At 37.1% G+C, this 19,289-nt stretch overlaps 1 protein-coding gene across 7 annotated transcripts in view; it reads right to left on the bottom strand.

Moving 5' to 3' along the window:
• Positions 1–19,289, bottom strand: part of UBAP2 (ubiquitin associated protein 2) — a 114,077-nt gene that overhangs the window by 80,732 nt on the left and 14,056 nt on the right. For all 7 annotated transcript variants that reach the window (XM_069575883.1, XM_069575882.1, XM_069575885.1 and 4 more), the window contains exon 2: positions 1,331–1,470. In XM_069575883.1, the coding sequence (XP_069431984.1) occupies positions 1,331–1,429 (99 nt within the window). In that variant the 5' untranslated portion in view covers positions 1,430–1,470. The remainder of the gene's footprint in view (positions 1–1,330; positions 1,471–19,289) is intronic.

The raw sequence follows: 19,289 nt of genomic DNA, 5'->3' as shown, positions 1-19,289 counted from the left end.
TGGCAAACTTAGGTCCCAAACCCAGGCTTACTCAGATTCAAAAGAGCTCATGGTCTTCTTACACCCTGCTGCCTCGATAAGAGTGTCTCAGGACACCTCTACCATTAGACATTTAGATTGGGCAGGAAGTATCTTCTGGAATGAGGGACACACATTCTACCCCCAATTTCAGGTTGTTCCCTTAAGAAACACTTTCCAGAATAGGGTTAAGGATTTTACTGTTTTGAGAAATTCTAACCAAACGTTTTTTTACAAGGAAAGTCAGAAATCTAAGTGTCTAGGAATCCTTCTCACAGTTCAGTGGGCAGCTTTTTTCTTCTATAAAATGAGCCACCCCTAAAGGGCCAAAGGAAAAGCTAGTAGAGACAATACTTGGCAGTCCTCCTTCCTCCATTCTGTAGACTTTGATTCTCTGGAAATCAAAAATCTAAGGGTCTAGAAATCCTTCTCAAAGCTCAATGGACGGCTTTCCAAAAATTTTATTTGGGTGGGAGATGGAGATAGTTTCCATTCCCAACAACTCACTTTTTTTTTTTTTTGCCACATCGCACGTCATGAGGGATCTCAGCTCCCCAACCAGGTATCATACTCATGCCTGTGCAGTGGAAGCATGGAGTCCCAACTCCTAAACCCCCCGGGAAGTCCCAGAAAAGACAGCATTTTAAAAATCTCTTGTAATCAGATTTCTCTCTACTTCAGAGTATTGTTTTCCACAGTGTTTTCCACTTGAGATTTTCATATTACATTCCAGGGACACACCTGGATTAATGACAAAAGGAGATGACCTAGGTGCTAATAAGTAGCAGGAAAAAGTTCAGGATTAAACAGTTAAGGAACAAGTTTACCTGAATCTGTACTTCCTCTTTCCTATTATAGACTATTTATTTGTTTAAAAAATTCAATATATCCTTTTCTTTAAAAAAAAAACAAACTACTTTATTTTTGGCTGCACTCCATCTTGGTTGTTGTGTAAAGGTTTTCTCTAGTTGTGGCAAGTGGGGGCTACTGCCTAGTTGTGGTGGGCAGGCTTTTCACTGTGGTGATTTCTCTTCTTGTGGAGCCTCTTAGGTGTGTGGGCTTTAGTGCTTGTGGCATACAGGGTTAGTTGCTCCATGGCTCGTAGAACCTTCCCAGACGAGGGATTGAACCTGTGCTGCCTGCTTTGGCAGTGGATTCTTAACCCCTGGACCACCAGAGAAATCCCTAAACTATCTTTTTAAAAACAAGTTTCAAAATCCTGGGTTTCCTACAAAGGAGAACATTAATGCATATATGCCCCTTAATTTCTGTAATTTTAAACAAAGAAAACAAGGGTTCCACAAAAACTTACCTGTACCACTTGTTTCTGTAGTTGTGTTGCCTGTGTTGCTGAAATCTGTGGTTTTTCCCGAGCGCCTCTGGACCGGTCACTGCTCACCGAAGTCATCATATACAGTATATACAAAATAACGTATGCACAAAATAGAAAATCTGCAAGAAATCAGACATGGTAAGCAAAACTTCCAGATTACAAAAAAACAGCAAGGATAAAATTCAGGGATATGGAAGAAATATGAGATAAAACAAAGATTCTCTAGAAAGGAAATTCTCAAGAAACTACCCACTAAGGATTTTAGATTCCCCTGGTAGCTTTTAAGCCAATTTTACTAAGTAAGGCAGTCTAAATGTCTATGGTTTATGATTATAGCAATTTTTAAAATTAACTTTTAATTGGGTGATAATTGATTTACAATATTGTGTTGGTTTCTGCCATACATCAACATGAATCAACCATAGGTATACGTATGTGCCCTCCCTCTTGAAACTCCCTCCCACCTCCTATCCAATCTCACCCTTCTAGGTTGTTATAAAATACTGGTTTGAGTTCCCTGAGTCATACAGCAAATTCCTACTGGCTATCTATTTTACATATGATAGTGTATATGTTTCTATGCCACCCTCTCCATTCATCCCATCGTCTCCTTTCTCTCCTCCCCTCCCTCACCTCCATATCTGTAAGTCCATTCTCTATGTCTGCATCTCCACTGCTGCCCTGCAAATGGGAGCACCAGTATCACCTTTCTAGATTCCATATATATGCATTAATATACATATATGTTTTTCTTTCTGACTTACTTCACTCTATGTAATAGGCTCCAGGTTCATCTCATTAGACAAATTCTTAGAATAATATAATCTTTCAAAACTGAACCAGGAAGAAATAGAAAATATGAATAAACCAATCACAAGCATGTAAATCAAAACTGTAATCAAAAGTCTTCCAACAAACAAAAGCCCAGGGCCAATGGCTTCACAGGCGAATTCTATCAAAAGTTTAGAGAACAGCTAACACCTATCCTGCTCAAATTCTTCCAGAGAATTGCAGGAGGAAAACTCCCAAACTCATTCTATGAAGCCACCATCACTCTGATACTAAAACCCAGACAAAGATGCCACAAAAAAGACAATTACAGGACAGTAACACTGATAAACATAGATGCAAAAATCCTCAACAAAATTCTAGCAAACAGAATACAACACATTAAAAAGGTCACACATCATGATCAAGTGGGCTTTATCCCAGGGATGCAAGGATTCTTCAACATAACAAATCAATGTGATACACCATATTAGCAAATTGAAAGATAAAAGCTATATGATCATCTCCATAGATTCAGAGAAAGCTTTTTACAAAATGCAACATTTAAGATAAAAGCTCCCTAGAAAGTAGACGCAGAAGGAACATACCTCAACATAGTAAAGGCCATATACAACAAACCTACAGCAAACACTATTCTCAATGGTGATTATAGCAATTCTAAACAAAAATATAAAATATCTCAATTTTAACCAGCAATTAGTTTACCACTATAAAGTTAGCCCTCTGCATCCGGAGATTCAACCAACCACAAACAGAAAATATTAGAAAAACATTTTTTTCAGGAAGATCCAAAAAGCAAAACTTTAAGTTTGCCACACTATGGCAACTATTTACATAGCATTTACATTGTACTAGGTATTATAAGTAATCCAGAGATGACTTAAAGCATACAGCAGGATGCGTGTAGGTTATATTCAAGAAATAGTATTTGCCTTTTTTTTTTGTTTTTTGGCATAGGGGATCTTAGTTCCCTGACCAGGGATCAAACCCACGTCCTCTGCAGTGAAAGCACACAGTCAAACACTAGACCACCAGAGAAGTCCCAATTATGCGATTTCTGTAAGGGAGACAATCATGCACAAAATTCTGTTATCTGAGGGAGGTCCTAGAACCAACCCTGCGTAAGATGCCAAGGGACAAGTGTATATAGTTACTACTATTAACATATGTAGTTTTAACTGCCTCTTTCCATTTGCAGTTGGTATCTGAACCCAAAGGCAATATTATGTCCAGCGGAGACTTTACTGCCAATAATCCAATTCAAAATGTGATGTCTAGGACAAGCTATACCTTAAGGCAAAAACCACTTATAAATGACAAATCTTCCAGTGAGACAAAAACAACTGTAATTTTCCTTTATTTACTCAACACTTACTCAATAGCAAGTGCCAGGCACATAATTCAATATGCCATCAAAACACAATTACAACAACAAAACACCACTTCACACTGAATAGCATGGCTACTATGATAAAAAAATATATTTAAACAGAATATAAGTTTTAGAGAAGATGCAGAAAAATTAGAATCCTGAATACCACCGTTAAGAATATAAAATGGTGCAGCCGCTATGGAAAACAGTATCATGTTCCTATAAAACCATCCCATTCAGTAATTCCACTTCTGAGTATAAACCTAAGAAAGTAAAAGCAGGGTCTCAAAGAGATATTCGTACACCCATGTCCATAGCTAAAAATAGCTAACAACAGCTCAGAAGTGGAAGCAACCCAGGTTTCTAACTACAGATAAAATATTAAGTACACAAGGAATATAAACATAAAATGGAATATTATTCGGCCTTAAAAAGGGAGGAATTTCTGACACATGCAACAAACATGAATGAACCTTGAAGACATTATGCTAAGCAAAATTAGTCAGCCACAAAAGGACAAATATCCTATGGCTCTACTTATATGAGTTACTTGGAGTAGTCCAATTCATAGGCAAAGTTGAATAATAGTTACCAGAGGTTGGGAGCTTAGGGAAATGGGGAGCTATTGTTTAATGGGTATGGAATTTTTGTTGAGGAAGAAACGTAAAAAGTTGTGAAGATGGATGGCCACAATACCATGTGAATGTACTTAACATAAAGTGTACAAAATGTACACTTAAAAAATGGTTAAAGTGGTAAATTCTGTATACTTTACCCCAATTTAAAAAACAGTGCAACAATGCCTTAAGAGCACAATTTCCAATCTAGAATCCTATACTCAGCAAAGATTCCAATCAATGTGAAGACAGAAACAGGTTGTGGACCTCATACTCAGGAAGCTCCTGGAACAAACAAAACCTCTGAAACAGCATTCTAAGAAAAGGCCATTTGCAACTGACACCATGAATTACCTACCGAAATCCCTTTACAACATATTTTTTCTCTCGCAGTCCTCTTGCAAAGAGGGTGAAAAGCTAAATATTCAATTTTTCAGCCTCCCTTGTAACTCGGGATGGCTACAGGCCACTTTTCTCAAAAATAATCTGAAAAGTCACCATCCCCCAAATTGGAAATATGCCAAATGTACTTCAAAGAGTATGTGTAGCATATCCATACAGCTATTAATTAGCAATAAAAAGGAACCAACTGTTGAACATGAATGAATCTCAAACACATTATACTAAACGAAAGCAGCCAGATTTACAAAGCTGCATACTGTATGATTCCATTTTTATGACATTTTAGAAAAGACAAAATTAGAGAAAGTAGATCAGTGATTGCCAAAAACTAGGGGATAAGAAGGAGGTCTAACACAGGAAACAGGAGAGGTGGCTCCCTCAGATGACAGTGAAAAATTATCAAGATGACATCTTGACTACAGGAGGCCTACAGAGCAATCAGATCTAATCAGAGCAGGAATATAGAGGGATACCAAAGAGATGCCTCCAAGAAAATGTTTTTGACCATCTTAAGAAGTGAATTTGTATATATGATTAAGTATAATCAGTGGTGGGTACACAGAAACATAAACAACAGTGAGGGGGAAAAAAACAATTACTGTTCCACATAAAAGGTAATATGGCTCAACTGTAATGTTTATATAGTGACAGCAACTTTTTATTTAAATTTATTACATGCTGAACAACAAGCTAAATATTTTATTTGAATTACTCACTGTAATCCTCAACACTATAGAATTTGGCATAATCCCCATTTTAAGAATCAGAAATAAAACTTGAAAAGGTTCTACAGACCAATGAGATGCAACACAGTGAGCTCCAATTGCTTATTTCCTAGGGTACAGAGCATACAAATCAAACCAGTAACTCTTGCCTTCATAATCTATACTAACAAAACAGTAGCCCAACATCAAGGATGGAGGTGACAGAACTCTTATTTATGTAAACAAGCTACACAACACCAAACTGTAGACACTGCAGTCTCCAACAAACAAGACCTGTGGCTAGAGACACCGTAATTTGCAGCCCACCTTAGCACCATCTCCCTAACTTTTCCTGACAGTCATATACACTCAGAAAAACAGCAAACAACATGAACATTTAAAATAACAAAGTAAACCCTTTAATATTTTCAAGAATTTTGAAAATCACTGCGTGAATCGAAGGTCCACTGGAACTCTGCAACTAGGAGGCCACTAGTGACCACTGCCAACAGAGCTTAGAAACCCTGGAGTGAAAAAAGCCAAGATGAACGAGGGAGAGGGACAGTAAACTAATCATACTTGCAAGAAGTAGTAACCAGAAGGAGATACAGAACAAAGTAGAGTTTTGTAAGGATGAGGTACACTGAGCAATTCTAATACACTGTAAGCACCATGAGGACAGTGATTACATCCATCCTGTCACTTTTATTCTTCCAAATACATATTAACTGAATAAAAGAGGCCTATCTATAAGCCAAAGAAGAGGTAACTGAGAGCCATTAAACTGAAATAGCAATAAAGGGAAAAGACTCCCTTGGACAAGAAGAGGGTGCCCTCTCCGCAGGCCAACAGAATGAATAAAAGAGCAGGTGCAACAGATTAGAAGATTAGGAAGATTCAAAGATTCGAAGATTAGGAAGAAGGTTCAAAGATTCGAAGATTAGGAAAGACAGTCAACAGAGTTGGTTTTATCAATCTTTACTTTTTTAGTAAAAGAGACAAAACACCTGCAGAGAATACATACTAGATGAGTGGGGGGTGGAGGAACAAAAGAAAATGGCAAAGGTTTTAACCACTATGAATAGGAGAGGAAGCCTAAAGAAGTCATAAAAAAGAATTAAAAAATGATACTGATGATCCACATGTTACCATGAAAGTAATTAGAATGTCACACCTCAACTCAGTAATTAAAGCAGAAGTGAGTTAAGGTGAATAGATCCTTTGCTGAAACATCCCACAAAATAAAAATAACTTGAATTTTAAACAAGAGTCCACTTAAGTCATACATGATGTCACTAGGTGAAGAGCTGCTAACTCTGGTGCCTTTCTCATATACTTTAAGCTTCAATACATATTTGAAAACATCCCTTCCTAAAGAATGTTCTCTCTCCAGTTTATTACAATCTCAGATGCCAGATTCACAACCTCATTAAAGGTAAAAATAACACTTTCATGTCTGTCATTAAACATGTGTTTCACTCTAATATAATATGGTGACTCAATCTTTTGGGTCATTAAGCACTTAGACAAACTGATAAAAACTATGGCCCCTCCCCTCAGAAAAAGGCATATCCACAGAAATTTCTGCCTGAAATGTCAAGAGAAGTACATCTCATCTTCGCTCCCTCTCCCGTCAAAACCCATCCAGGAACAATCCACTCCACCTGTTCAATGCTGATGGATGTCCAGGCGAAAAACTCTGCTCTAAGAATTTAGTAGAGCTCTAAAATGTATTTAAAGCTTAAGGGTATTTCTTTCCAGGAAAAATGCAGAATTCAGTCATTAAACAAAATCCTATAATTCACACACTGTTTTAACAGGCTCTATGCTTCCTTAAGAACAAAAGGTACCTGCTTGTTCCCAAAGAAACTATTAGGAGACAATGCTGACCCTCAATAAACTTACACATGGTATTTAATCAACATACTACCTATGTTCTTTCTGAAGAAACTTATTGTTTTCAAGATCTGCTGACATGGTATAAACTCAATCAACTAATTGTAGTGTTAAAATAGTCTGCCGCAAGACTTCCCTGATGGTCCAATGGCTGGTTGGATCCCTGGTCCAGGAGGATCCCACATGCTTTAAAGTAACTAAGCGCCACAACCAATTGCGCCTGCCAAGGCTCAACTACTGAAGCCCAAGCTCCTAGAGCTCATGATCTGCAAGAGAAGCCACTGCAACAAGAAGCCCATGCTCTACAACTGTAGAGTAGACCCTGCTTGCTGCAACTAGCGAAAGCCCAAGCATAGCAACGAAGACCCAGCATGGCCAAAAATAAATAAAGATTCTATATTAAAATTAAAATATTTTTTATAAGGCTGCTGTTATAATTAACTGGAAAACACATGCATCTTCCCCTCTGAACCACACTTAAGGAGCATGAACCGGAAACAGACTAATCATCTATGGCCTACAAATATCTGCTTGACTCAACTGGCCTAAATGCAGCACATAGAAAAGCACATATGTGCTTCAATGGAACATTACTCAGCCATGAAAAAGAATAAAATATTGCCCCTTGTAGTAACACAGAGATCATACTGAGTGAAGTAGGCCAAAGACAAAGACAACATCATCTATCTGTAGAATCCAAAAAAAGAAAAAAAAAAATGAACTTCTTTACAAAACAGAAACAGACACAGAAACATACAGTTACCAAGTGGGAAGCTGGGAGAAGATGAACTAAGAATCTGGAATTAACAGATACTCATCACTGTAATTAAAACAGCTAAGTAACAAGGATTTACTGTATAGCAGGAAACTATATTCAGTATCTTATAGTAACCTGTAATGGAATATCACCAGGAAAAATTTATATATAACTGAATCACTTTGCCGTACACCTGAAACACAGGATTTTAAATCAACTAGTCTTCAATTTTAAAAAATAAAAATAAAACACTCCCTGGAGAAGTACAAAATAATAATAATAACGTACTTGATTTAAATTTTTAATGTTTAAGCCTACTAGATTGAAAATGTAAACTGAGATTTAACTGTCTGCCACTTAAAAGATGATTCAATGAATGAGATGTCCAAGCAAAAGAATACTACAATGCCCTAACTGATCCAACCTATTTCCTGATCCAACCTATCTCGTTTAGACTGAATCATATCCATCTGCTCACGGAAGTCTAGAAACTCATTATCAGCCTTCTCAAGGTCCTCTTTTTAAAAACCCAACTCACAGAGTTCTCTCTCTGCTGCCCCGGTTTGATCCCTGGTCCGGGAAGATTCCATTTGCTGCAGGGCAACTAAGCCCTTGCACTGCAATTAGAGTCTGTGCACCATAACGAAAGATCCCACGTACCACCAGTAAGATCCAGCCAGCCAAATAAGTAAATAAATATTAAAAAGAGAGAAAACAGCAAAACAAATCCAATTCCAATAACTACACATAAAAAGCTTTATCAAATTAAATAAAAAGCTGAAAATGGAGAGTGGCAATATATATGGCAAAATAATGTAGAATGGTCATATTATTTCATGCTTAGGGAACATGTTAAAAGTTTTTAAGAATCCATTTTAGTGACAAAGCATTTCTACAAAAAGGTAGCAGTAAAACAAGAATATCCAGTTGGAAACCATTTCCTTAGTATTCTTTTGGTCAAGAACTTCCCCGGAGATTCAATAGTGAACACGAGTTCAATCACTCGTCCAGTTACATCCCACGTGCCATGCAGCAACTAGGCCTGTATACCGCAACTACTGAGGCCGGTGCTCTGGAGCCCGGGAGCCACAACTATTGAGTACACTCACCCTAGAGCCCTTGTTCCACAAGAGAGAAACCCATGCAGAGCAACTAGAAAGTAGTCCCCACTCGCCAGAACTAGAGAAAACCCACATGCAGCAATGATGACCCAGCACAGCCAAAAATAAATTTAAAAAATAAAAAAACCCACAGTTCCCAAAGAAAAGTGTAAACACCTGAAACACTGTGAACCAACTATACTTTAATAAAAAATATAAAGAATCTTCAGATACATTATAATTAGTAAGTTCAGCAAAATTTTAGATACAAAATTAAAATAAACGTACAAGGGTTACACCTAAATATCAGCTAACAAAAAAAATTTCCACATAAGTTGTCTATGGCTGCTTTTTCACTACAATGGCAGTATTGAATAGTTAAGTTATAACACAGGCAAAGCAGAAAATGTTTACTATCTGGTCCTTGGAAAAAAGTGCTCTAACTCCTATTTTAAAAGGTTCACTCAGTAAAAGTGATCATTCTTCCTCAACTAGATTCAACTGAATTTCCAACAAAAGTCTAACAAGGGTTTTGTTCTCAAACCTGACAAGGTGATTCTAAAATGACACAGGGAATAGTCAACAGCTAAGATGCTTCTTAAAACAACAAGGCACAAGACTGACCATCTAGGTATCAAGGATTATAAGCTACAGTATTTATCACAGTACACAACTGGTACAGGGATAGACAATCCATGCAATGGATCAGAAAGAGAAAGCCCAGAAATATGATTTCCAACAAGATGCATGTGGTCAGGAAAAGATGGACTTTCAAAGAGGCTGAAAGAACTGGTTGAGTATAGGTTTTAAAATGTCTTTTCCTAAACCATACATTATAAAAGTTACTTTACAGGTACTCTAAGAACACACAGAGAGCGAAACTATTGATTTCAGAAGAAAATAAGGCTAATTTTTTTTAACCCCAAGAAAGGAATTTTTATCTCATGAGAGTAATTATTTTCTTAAGAGTCAAAAGGTGTTAAAATTGCAACGATTAATAACTTTTTTTTTTGGCCTCACCATGTGGCATACAGGATCTTAGTTCCCCAGCCAGGGATCAAACCCATGCCCTGTGCAGTGGAAACGTGGAGTCCTAACCACTGTACCACCAGAGAAGTCCCAAAGATTAATAACTAAAATTAAAAACTTCTGTTCATAAAAAGGCAGCTGGCCCTGTGAAAATACAAGCCATAAACTGGGAAATTTTTTTATCAACATACATCTGACAAGTAGTAGTATTTGGATTTTATTAAATACTAAGATGGATAAACAACAAGGTCCTACTGTACAGCACAGGGAACTATATTCAATATCCTGTAATAAACCATAATGGAGAAAATATTAAGAATATAATAAGTAAAACTGAATCACTTCACTGTACACCAGAAACTAACATTGTAAATCAACTATATTTCAATTAAAGAGAAAGGAGGGAAGGAAGAAACACTATGAGAAATGCCCTACCAGTCCCATGGTTAGGACTCAGCTTTCACTGCTGAGGGCCTACGTTCAATCCCTGGTAGGGGATTAAGATACCACAAACCACTCAGTACAGCCAAGAAAAAAGAAAGAAATACTATGAAACAAGAAACAATAGAAAACCATCCAACAGGAAAACCAGCAAGAGTTGACCAGAAGTTGACAGCAGATAACCTAAACTGCCCTTGAGTTTCTATCTAAGTCCATTTAAAATATTCCAAAACAGCCTACAGAATACTAGGATTTTATTTCCTAATGCCTTTTATCTACCGACTTTCCTCTGAATTCTAAAGTATATACATGCAATTCATATTTCAGCTTATAAATTCTCTATTTCTCCTATATTTAACTTGCCTTCCCAGATTTAAATCATAAACAAGACCAGAAACTCATTTTGTTTTGCTCCCTTTACTACTCTGTAGGTGTCAATAGAAGAGACACTTGACAAATGTGTTGAAATGACATGTGATAGAAGCTGGTATCTTTTTTTATTGGTGAATAATTGCTTTACAATGTTGTATTCGTTTATACTGTACAACAATGTGAGTCACTATATGTACACATATATTCCAACTGTAAAAATTAAGAATAACCTAAGACAGACCAAATCATAAGAGTCAATGATTCCAAAAAAGAACAATACATAAATTGTTTTCTAAAACAATCAATTATGGAGACCCCAAAGCAAACACTCCCATGATGTGAAACAATGTACCCTTATTTATAAATCTTACTATCTCAGGTTAATGAAATGACATTAAACAAGCATTTCTAGTTATCTTTTGGACCTGAGTATCTTAAATTTAAAGAGAGGAGACATCATAACTCAGGATACCATTTCAGGCATCACAAGGAAAATTATGTCCCTGAAAACGATTTTAGCTAAAAAAGGTTTCACAAGCTTTGTACTGAACTAGGTGTCCTAACATCATTTATTTTCTTAATATGTCCTCTGTCAACTGGAATGCTTAAGCTACAGGCATGTTACTGCACTCTAATAGCAAACAACCAATTAATGAGAACATATGTGTGTCTATTATGGTTTAAAACTTTTTTCTCTATTTGAATCTCTCACTGTCAGTACGAATAACACACTCTGCATCCTTTTTTGAGATAAACAGTTTGAAGACTTTGTTGGTTTGGGTTTATTCTTTTGGTTGTATTATATAAACAAGGTTGTTATGTCATGATTATCTTAAAAGCTTTCTTTGAGTTTAGTATTCTCAGCTTTGAAAACATACATACAAATACTTTATCAGGCATCATACAAATGTGAAACATGCTAGTATTTCTGAAGTAAAGAGATTACTTATTTCTAAAATCACTTTCAGCATTAATACCCTGTAATTCTTCACTCCATAATTCTATGCTAAGTATCTAAAGTTAAGCATCCAACCAAAATCTGCCTGGCTGAGTGGGTATTCCAAGGGTAAAACCTTTTTTAAAAATCTTTTGTTTATCCACAGATTTCAGAACAGTTATTCTTTTAACTGAATAATGTGATCCTTTTCTCACTTATCTTTAACTATTTATCCCTCAGTGCCCTCTATGAAAATAAACTAGGTACATTAAAAATAACAAAATGAAACTTTTTTCTTACAGCAGTGCCATCTGGTGATGAAAATCTGCAAGTACAGAAATAGGCTAAATTGAATGGATTGACTGAGTTTTTTTTGATTTACAAAAGACTTTTAGTCTTAATAGCCTTGCTATTAACAACAACCAAACATTTTGATGTAATATATCCAAATTCTCAGTTGTCAATCAGATTAACCATAAGCTCCTTATGTTTCAAACTATAAAAAATTTACTAATTCACTGTCTCAAAACATAAACATTAAGACTTTCTATCTCCATGTGTGTGTGCTAAGTCGCTTCAGTCACGTCCGACTCTTTGTGACCCTATGAACTGTAGCTTGCTGGCTCCTCTGACCAGGGGATTCTCCAGGCAAGAATACTGCAGTGGACTGCATGCCCTCCTCCAGGGGATCTTCCCTACCCAGGAATCAAATCCACGGTCTCTTATATCTTCTTCATAGGCAGAAGAGTTCTTCACCACTAACGCCATCTTCTATCTCCATTCCAATCAATTCTTAATCCACATTCAACAATGAGTAGGTGATTAGGCTTCTGCTCCATAGCTAAACCAAAATAACTGCTTTGTAAACATGAAAAGTACACTGCTTACTTTATGTTTAAATATTGTTGTTTGGAAATAACCATTTGCAATATTTATGCCAAAGGTCTTTGGTAGCAATAGTTTATGAATAACCTGGAGCAGTAAATCTTAATTAAAAGAGAAAAATGGTTATTTCCAAACAACAATGTTTAAATATAATGGAATCCTCTGGGAAAAGAAAACAGAGCTCAGAAAATGCCAAGTTAACAGGATATATGATTCAACAGACAAATTTTCTTGTATTTTACATAAAGGTTCTGGAGTCAGCGCATTCTTAAAGCAAGGTAAAAAGCTTAAGTTACCAAAATCACTACCAACATCCTTAAAAATTACCACCAATGAATTCTGAAAATGAATAAGGCATGGAAATTAGATGTAAAAATCAACACCTTCAGCATACTCTCACATGGGGAAATTCTGTTTCCTTTTCTGGAAAAAGAGCTCTGTGTAGTAAATGACAGTACTTCTCCAATAAGCACGCAGTTGCCAGACCACAGGAATTCAGTTTACACTTGTGTTCCATCCCCTCTATCACTCTCTACCCCCAAGGACTACTACCATGCAACAGGTTCCAAGAGAATTCTTAGAATAGAAACAGACAAGAGCAAGAGATTCTAAAAATAATGCAGTAGAAACTCAAACATACATATCTCAGGTTCTCAAGTGGCAGGGAGCACCAAGTTATTTCAATCCATACAACTAAATTTTAAAAACCATATTTACTTCACCTCATTCAAAGTGAATTAAAGATGTGAGAGATTTTTAACAGGGATAAGAAATGCTACTACATCTGTAAAACAAAAAAAAAAAACAACAAATACCACATAAAACAAAATCTTTAAAAACAAAATCAGCAAAATACCACATAAAGCTCCTAGATTATCTAAAGTCCAAGAATGGTCTAAAATTACTTCCAATATAAAGAAAGTAAAACAGAATAAACCAACTTGATTAAAGTACAAAGATTTTCTCTGTAATGGGTCATTTTTAGAAAATGGTTTATTAACTGTTATTTTCAAGAACCTTTTGTAGATAAGATATCTCAGCAGCATTTTCAAGTATTCCAGAATTTCAGAATGAACTCAAAATGGTTAACAGCCACCTGTACTTCTATTAAAGTTTACATGAGCAATAGCACAAATTCACCATAAGAATATGGTAACTATAATTAGACATAAAAAAGACATTTTAAAAAATAGTTGGGTAAAAATTTATCTAAAAACCATATAAACCCTAAAAGAAAAACAAGGGTACATTTGGTCATCCTGAGGAGTTACAGAACACTTGCTGATAACATGCCGAGAACTGTGAAGATGTTGGTGAAAGACCAAGGGCTTGAAGACAGTATCACAAAGTGTCAGCACTGGAAGATACCTCTGAAACCAGGAGGTTCACAGAGTATTTCATCTACTGACTGCATCAAGAAAAAATTATATTCCAGAAACAGAAAAATGAATGTCTTTTTTCCCCCAAAATAGAAGATAATACACCCACACAACATGAATTATGTAATCAGCCAAGGGCTCAACTACTAAGAACAGAAGCAAGCCTCCATCAAGAATGCTCACAAAGGAACTTCCCTGGCAGTCCAGTGGTTAAGACTGTGCTTCCACTGCGGGGGGGCGGCGGGGGGCGGGGCCGACGAGTGCAGGTCTGATCCCTGGTCAGGGAACTAAGATCCCACAGGCCATGCGTTAATATGTATCAATTATAGATAAACACATTCCAAGTCAGCTTCCTTGTCTTGAAGACAGCGTTACTACTGTCAGTGCAACCTTAATAACTCACCTCTGATGCAAAAGATCTGGTTCTGGGTCCAAATCTCACCTAACTTCCCAGCCTTTCAGATACCCAGAGAGGCTCCCTTAGCTCTCTATTGTAATGTTTTGCTAATCGGATCTGTTTTATTATTTTTACTTAACCTCCAATATGTGTTCTTGCTTTTTCTAGCGAGAAAATATCCATTATTCTCAACCTTTTCCTGCAGAGAAAATTCATCTTTTCATTTCTGCAGAGAATAACACTGATTTATATTAAGGACCTCAACAAATTTGGAAGGCCCAAAGCAGCCAGCAAGGGGAAGTCTACAACCTCAACTCAGGGAAGAGTAAGGCAGCTACAGTGCCAAGGAACTCCAACGTGAGACCCAATTCCACACAGCTAAACTGCTTGTGCCGTGCGTGCCAGGAGCTGACCAAGCTGGTACTTTTTTATTCTCCGCAGCTGCTGAGGGCAGGGTCAGGCCTCGAGCAGTTGGTGGACAAGGTTAACTCCCTTACACCAAGGCATCACACACAATGTTATCTGCTATTCTGTACACATAATCAGCCCACAGAAAAAATGAGTGCTGGTGAAACCCTGAACATTATGGGACATCAAGAAGTATTTGGCATAGTCATATTTCTCTTTGTAGTTATCTAAGGTCAGTCAAGAAAAAGTATTTAATTGCCTAATAGCTGCTTCCACACATCTGTCCCACTGCTCCCTTGCTAACTTCTCGGCTCTAAACCCTGGCTTTTAACTAAGATCTTAGTTCAGCAGCCACCTCATGATGATTTGCCCTCCCATCCCTTGAAAAGCTCCTAGGTATTCATTAGCAGTCTTAACCCTTTCAGGTCTTTTCTCTAAGAGAAAAGAAAAAAAGGGCAGGGGAGAGGGTTTCAGACTTTGCGCTGACGGTACAGTGGTTGAGACTGCATTTCCATCCCTGGTCGGGGAACTAAAATCCCACACACCTCACAGCATGGGGGAAAAAAAAACTCTTAAAAATCAAAATCTTTTTTAAAAAAGAGGAGGTGTTGGAGGGGGTCCCTATACTATACAGCATTTTAATAGATCTACAAGTTATAGTACTGTACTTTTTATTTACATTGTATTCAAACACGCACTCCCCAAATAATACCAGGATGTTACCTTCAGTAGAGTTACTACACCACAGACAAGGACTAGTAAAGAGTTGTTTTTCTTTTTAATTAAAAAAAAAAAAACACTGGAACTAGATTAAAATAGAATTTCTATAAATCATCCACTTATCAGAATATTAACAGCTTTCTCATAAACCCATAATAATCCTTGCTAAACAGACACTCGCGTTTTTTTTCTTGCTCACCTTATAGCAGATTCTGCTCCTCTTCCTATGTTATATACTCTGGTCTTGCTCTCCCAGAATCAGTGCCCACCCACATAAACAGTGACACATCTAGAGTCTGCTTTCTACCCACATTCTAAACCTTCTAACCACCTCACAGGCCGTGGCTACAAGGAATTACTATCTACCCATAATCTTATCTACCCATTATCTTCTAACGACCTATAATGAAATATAATCTGAAAAGATACTGAATCACTATGTTGAAATTAACACAACATTGTAAAACTACTATACTTCAAAATTTTAAAACAATTACTAGATAACGATGCCATTATCTCCTGCCCTGTTCTGATCCTGTGGTTGCACAATGGGCCTAAGGAGCCAACAGAATGGTGAAACAAGTAAAGCAGGAGCCCAGAAAAACTCCATTCTGCAAAAACGCTACAAAGTCAACCCAGGTTTGTCAGCTTACTCATGACCTAATGTGGCTTTCCAACCATGTCTAAATCTCCACTCTTAAGTGGTGATACTTCCAGAAGCATCAGGAATTTCCCATCATCAAATAAACAAAGTTTAAGACTCTGGAATAGGGAGTGGCTCACCATCCATCACCACCCCTAGTTGCGTAGTACAATCCCTTGAGCAATTTCTAAAAAATGAAACCAGGTCCTATTACATCAGGCTCAAAATAGTTAAGACAGCAATACTGTGTTTTAAAAGTTCTCCAAGCAGTTCTTAAAAACTTAAAGAGTTACCATATGACCAAGCAATTCCAATCCTAGGTACATACTCAGGAGATTTGAAAACATATATTTACTCAAAAATTTACACATGGAATGTCCATAAGGAGCATCAGTTATAATAGCCAAAAAGTAGAAACAATCCAATGATGAATGGATAAACAAAATGTGATATAACCATGCAATGATTAGTCAAGTACTGAAAGGAACGAATTTCTGATAAAAACTACAACATGGACGAACATTGAAACCGTTAAGTGAAAGAAGCCAGTCACAAAACACCAGATATGTATACTGTATTACTCCATTTACATGTAATGTCCAGAAAAGGCAAATCCATAGAGACAGAAAGTATATTAGTGGATGGGATCAGGAAAGAATGGGCAAACTGCTCATGAGAATGGGGGGGGCCTTCTTTTTGGGGTGATGAAAATGTTCTAGAAATACTGATACTCGCGTAATTTTATGAATATTCTAAAAATACTGAACTGCGCACTTTAAAATCATGAATTTTATGATATATAAATCATACATCAATTTTTAAAAAAAAAACAAGCTCTGCAGATTTCTAATGTGCACCCAGGATATCACACCAACTACTCTGGAGCAGTGGTTCTCACAAAGTGTGGTATCCAGACCGGCAGCATCAGCACTACCTAAGAACTTGTCACAAATGCACATTCTAAAGGTCACCCTAGACCTGATGCATCAGAAACGTTTAAACAAGACTTGATGCACAATGAAGTTTGAGAATTGCTGCCCTCAAAGAACCTTAGATGAAAACGTTGATCCTGTTGGTTCCAATTAAAAGGTGAGAAAACTACAAAAAACATAATTTCACTTTATTATTTTACCCATAATAGTCATTCAGTTCTACAAAGTTCCAAAAAAAAAAAAAAAACCAATGAAAAGTGGAAAAAAATAAAACCACCACCTACACTTCCACCACCCCAAAATAACTACTGTTAACAGTTCAGTGAATAGCCTTCCACTGTTTTTATTTGTTTTACATCATTGTAATCCACGAGAAATGACTACACCACACTTTTTATCACAGAATATTAAAATATAAACTATTATGTAAAAGCAAGGTGGCAATATAACTATTGCACCTCAATTACCCTAGTCAGTTGAGAAATCAGGTATATTACAAGAATATGAAAGAAAATTCTTTAGGTGCCAACATGTTTCTGGCTCCAAGCCTTTTTGATATAATTGCCTCCTAAAATGAATGCAGTATTTCTCTTCCTTGGCAAATACAGTACAATAAACATGATTTAACTTTTTCTGATTCTACATCAGTTATTCTAACCATGTGATGGGTAAATGTGAGGAATTAGTTTGAATCTATTCTAAATCCGGGGCATGCCCAGGAATTTGCTTTCCTAAATAAATTCATCATATTATCTTTCCTGTCTTGGCCTCTTTCTCAAAGTGGCAGCATTTACACATCTGCATGATTTCTGGGCAGCACAGAATGACCACGTTCCAAAAATATTTCTGAACCCAAGGACAATAGGATCTTTCAGGCTGTTTCCTTGTTCGTTTTAGAATCATCTGCATTGTTTCACTGTCTTGAGGGGGAAAGGAGGTAAGACAACCACTTTCCACCTTAAACATTCTTGTGAGAAGCCCTTAAGTGTTTCCTCGCTTTCTGCAGGTCATTCTATGGTAGGCTGAAATATTAAGAGACAACCTTACCTACCTGTAAGCATCCACTGAGCCACTGATATCAACATACATCAGGCACCAAAAAAAAAAAAAACCCACAGAAAAAGAAAAAATAAGGTATATTTCCTGGATATTAGAAGTCATAATAAATTGCCGGCTGGATGGTCCCATCTCAAATTCGCCTATCCACCTCCTAGTTTGACTTGGCTCTTCCCCAACCACATTCAGCTGCATTTATCCCCACCTACCCTCCCAAGAGAATCTAGTGAAGTCTCAGAGCCATTGGAACACAACAGACATGCCAACAGTAGTCTTAGTCTGTGATGAAGACTGAGACATATTTCTGTAAAGTTTTTGCCTTCACACCCTCACTTCCATTTTGCTACCACCCTCCATTGGAGAAAGATGAACTTCTCACTAGTTGCTCATTCCCAAGGCCTTTCTAGCGAAGAGGATAAGCAAGGAAAAGTCACCTTCTTCCTTTGGGTTATTTTCTCTTCCTGAGACCCACTGAGAAAGGGTAGGCTAACCTACCTCACCATTCTTGGGGATACAAGTTCGATACACCAGATCTTTGTTTCAGTCAAGTCGTATTGACCAGAACCAGTTACAAAGATAACGCTAGGCCAAAACATTGTCTTAAACTGTAATTCCAGTTTAATTCTTGCCTCTTATTTTCAAGAACAGAAAAGCCATAACAATACCCAACACAGGAAAATCTCCAAACTCCTCAAGATGTGAAAAGAACTTCAGGAAATATCCCTATTCAACAGCACTCAAAATATTACCCAGTTTAACCCATAATCACTTAAAAAGTTTTAATCCATTCAGTTCAGTTGCTCAGTTGTGTTCGACTCTTTGTGACCCCATGAATCGTAGTACACCAGGCCTCCCTGTCCATCACCAGCTCCCAGAGTTTACCCAAACTCATGTCCACTGAGTCTGTGATGCCATCCAGCCATCTCATCCTCTGTTGTCCCCTTCTCCTCCTGCCTCCAATCCCTCCCAGCCTCAGTCTTTTCCAATGAGTCAACTCTTTGAATGAGGTGGCCAAAGTACTGGAGTTTCAGCTTCAGCATCACCTTCCAATGAACACTCAGGATTGATCTCCTTCAGGATGAACTTTAACCATTATCTCACA

This window comes from Ovis canadensis, chromosome 2 (assembly GCF_042477335.2).
Source record: "Ovis canadensis isolate MfBH-ARS-UI-01 breed Bighorn chromosome 2, ARS-UI_OviCan_v2, whole genome shotgun sequence".
NCBI classification, from domain to species: domain Eukaryota; kingdom Metazoa; phylum Chordata; class Mammalia; order Artiodactyla; family Bovidae; genus Ovis; species Ovis canadensis.
This window is presented reverse-complemented; position numbering and strand designations above follow the sequence as displayed.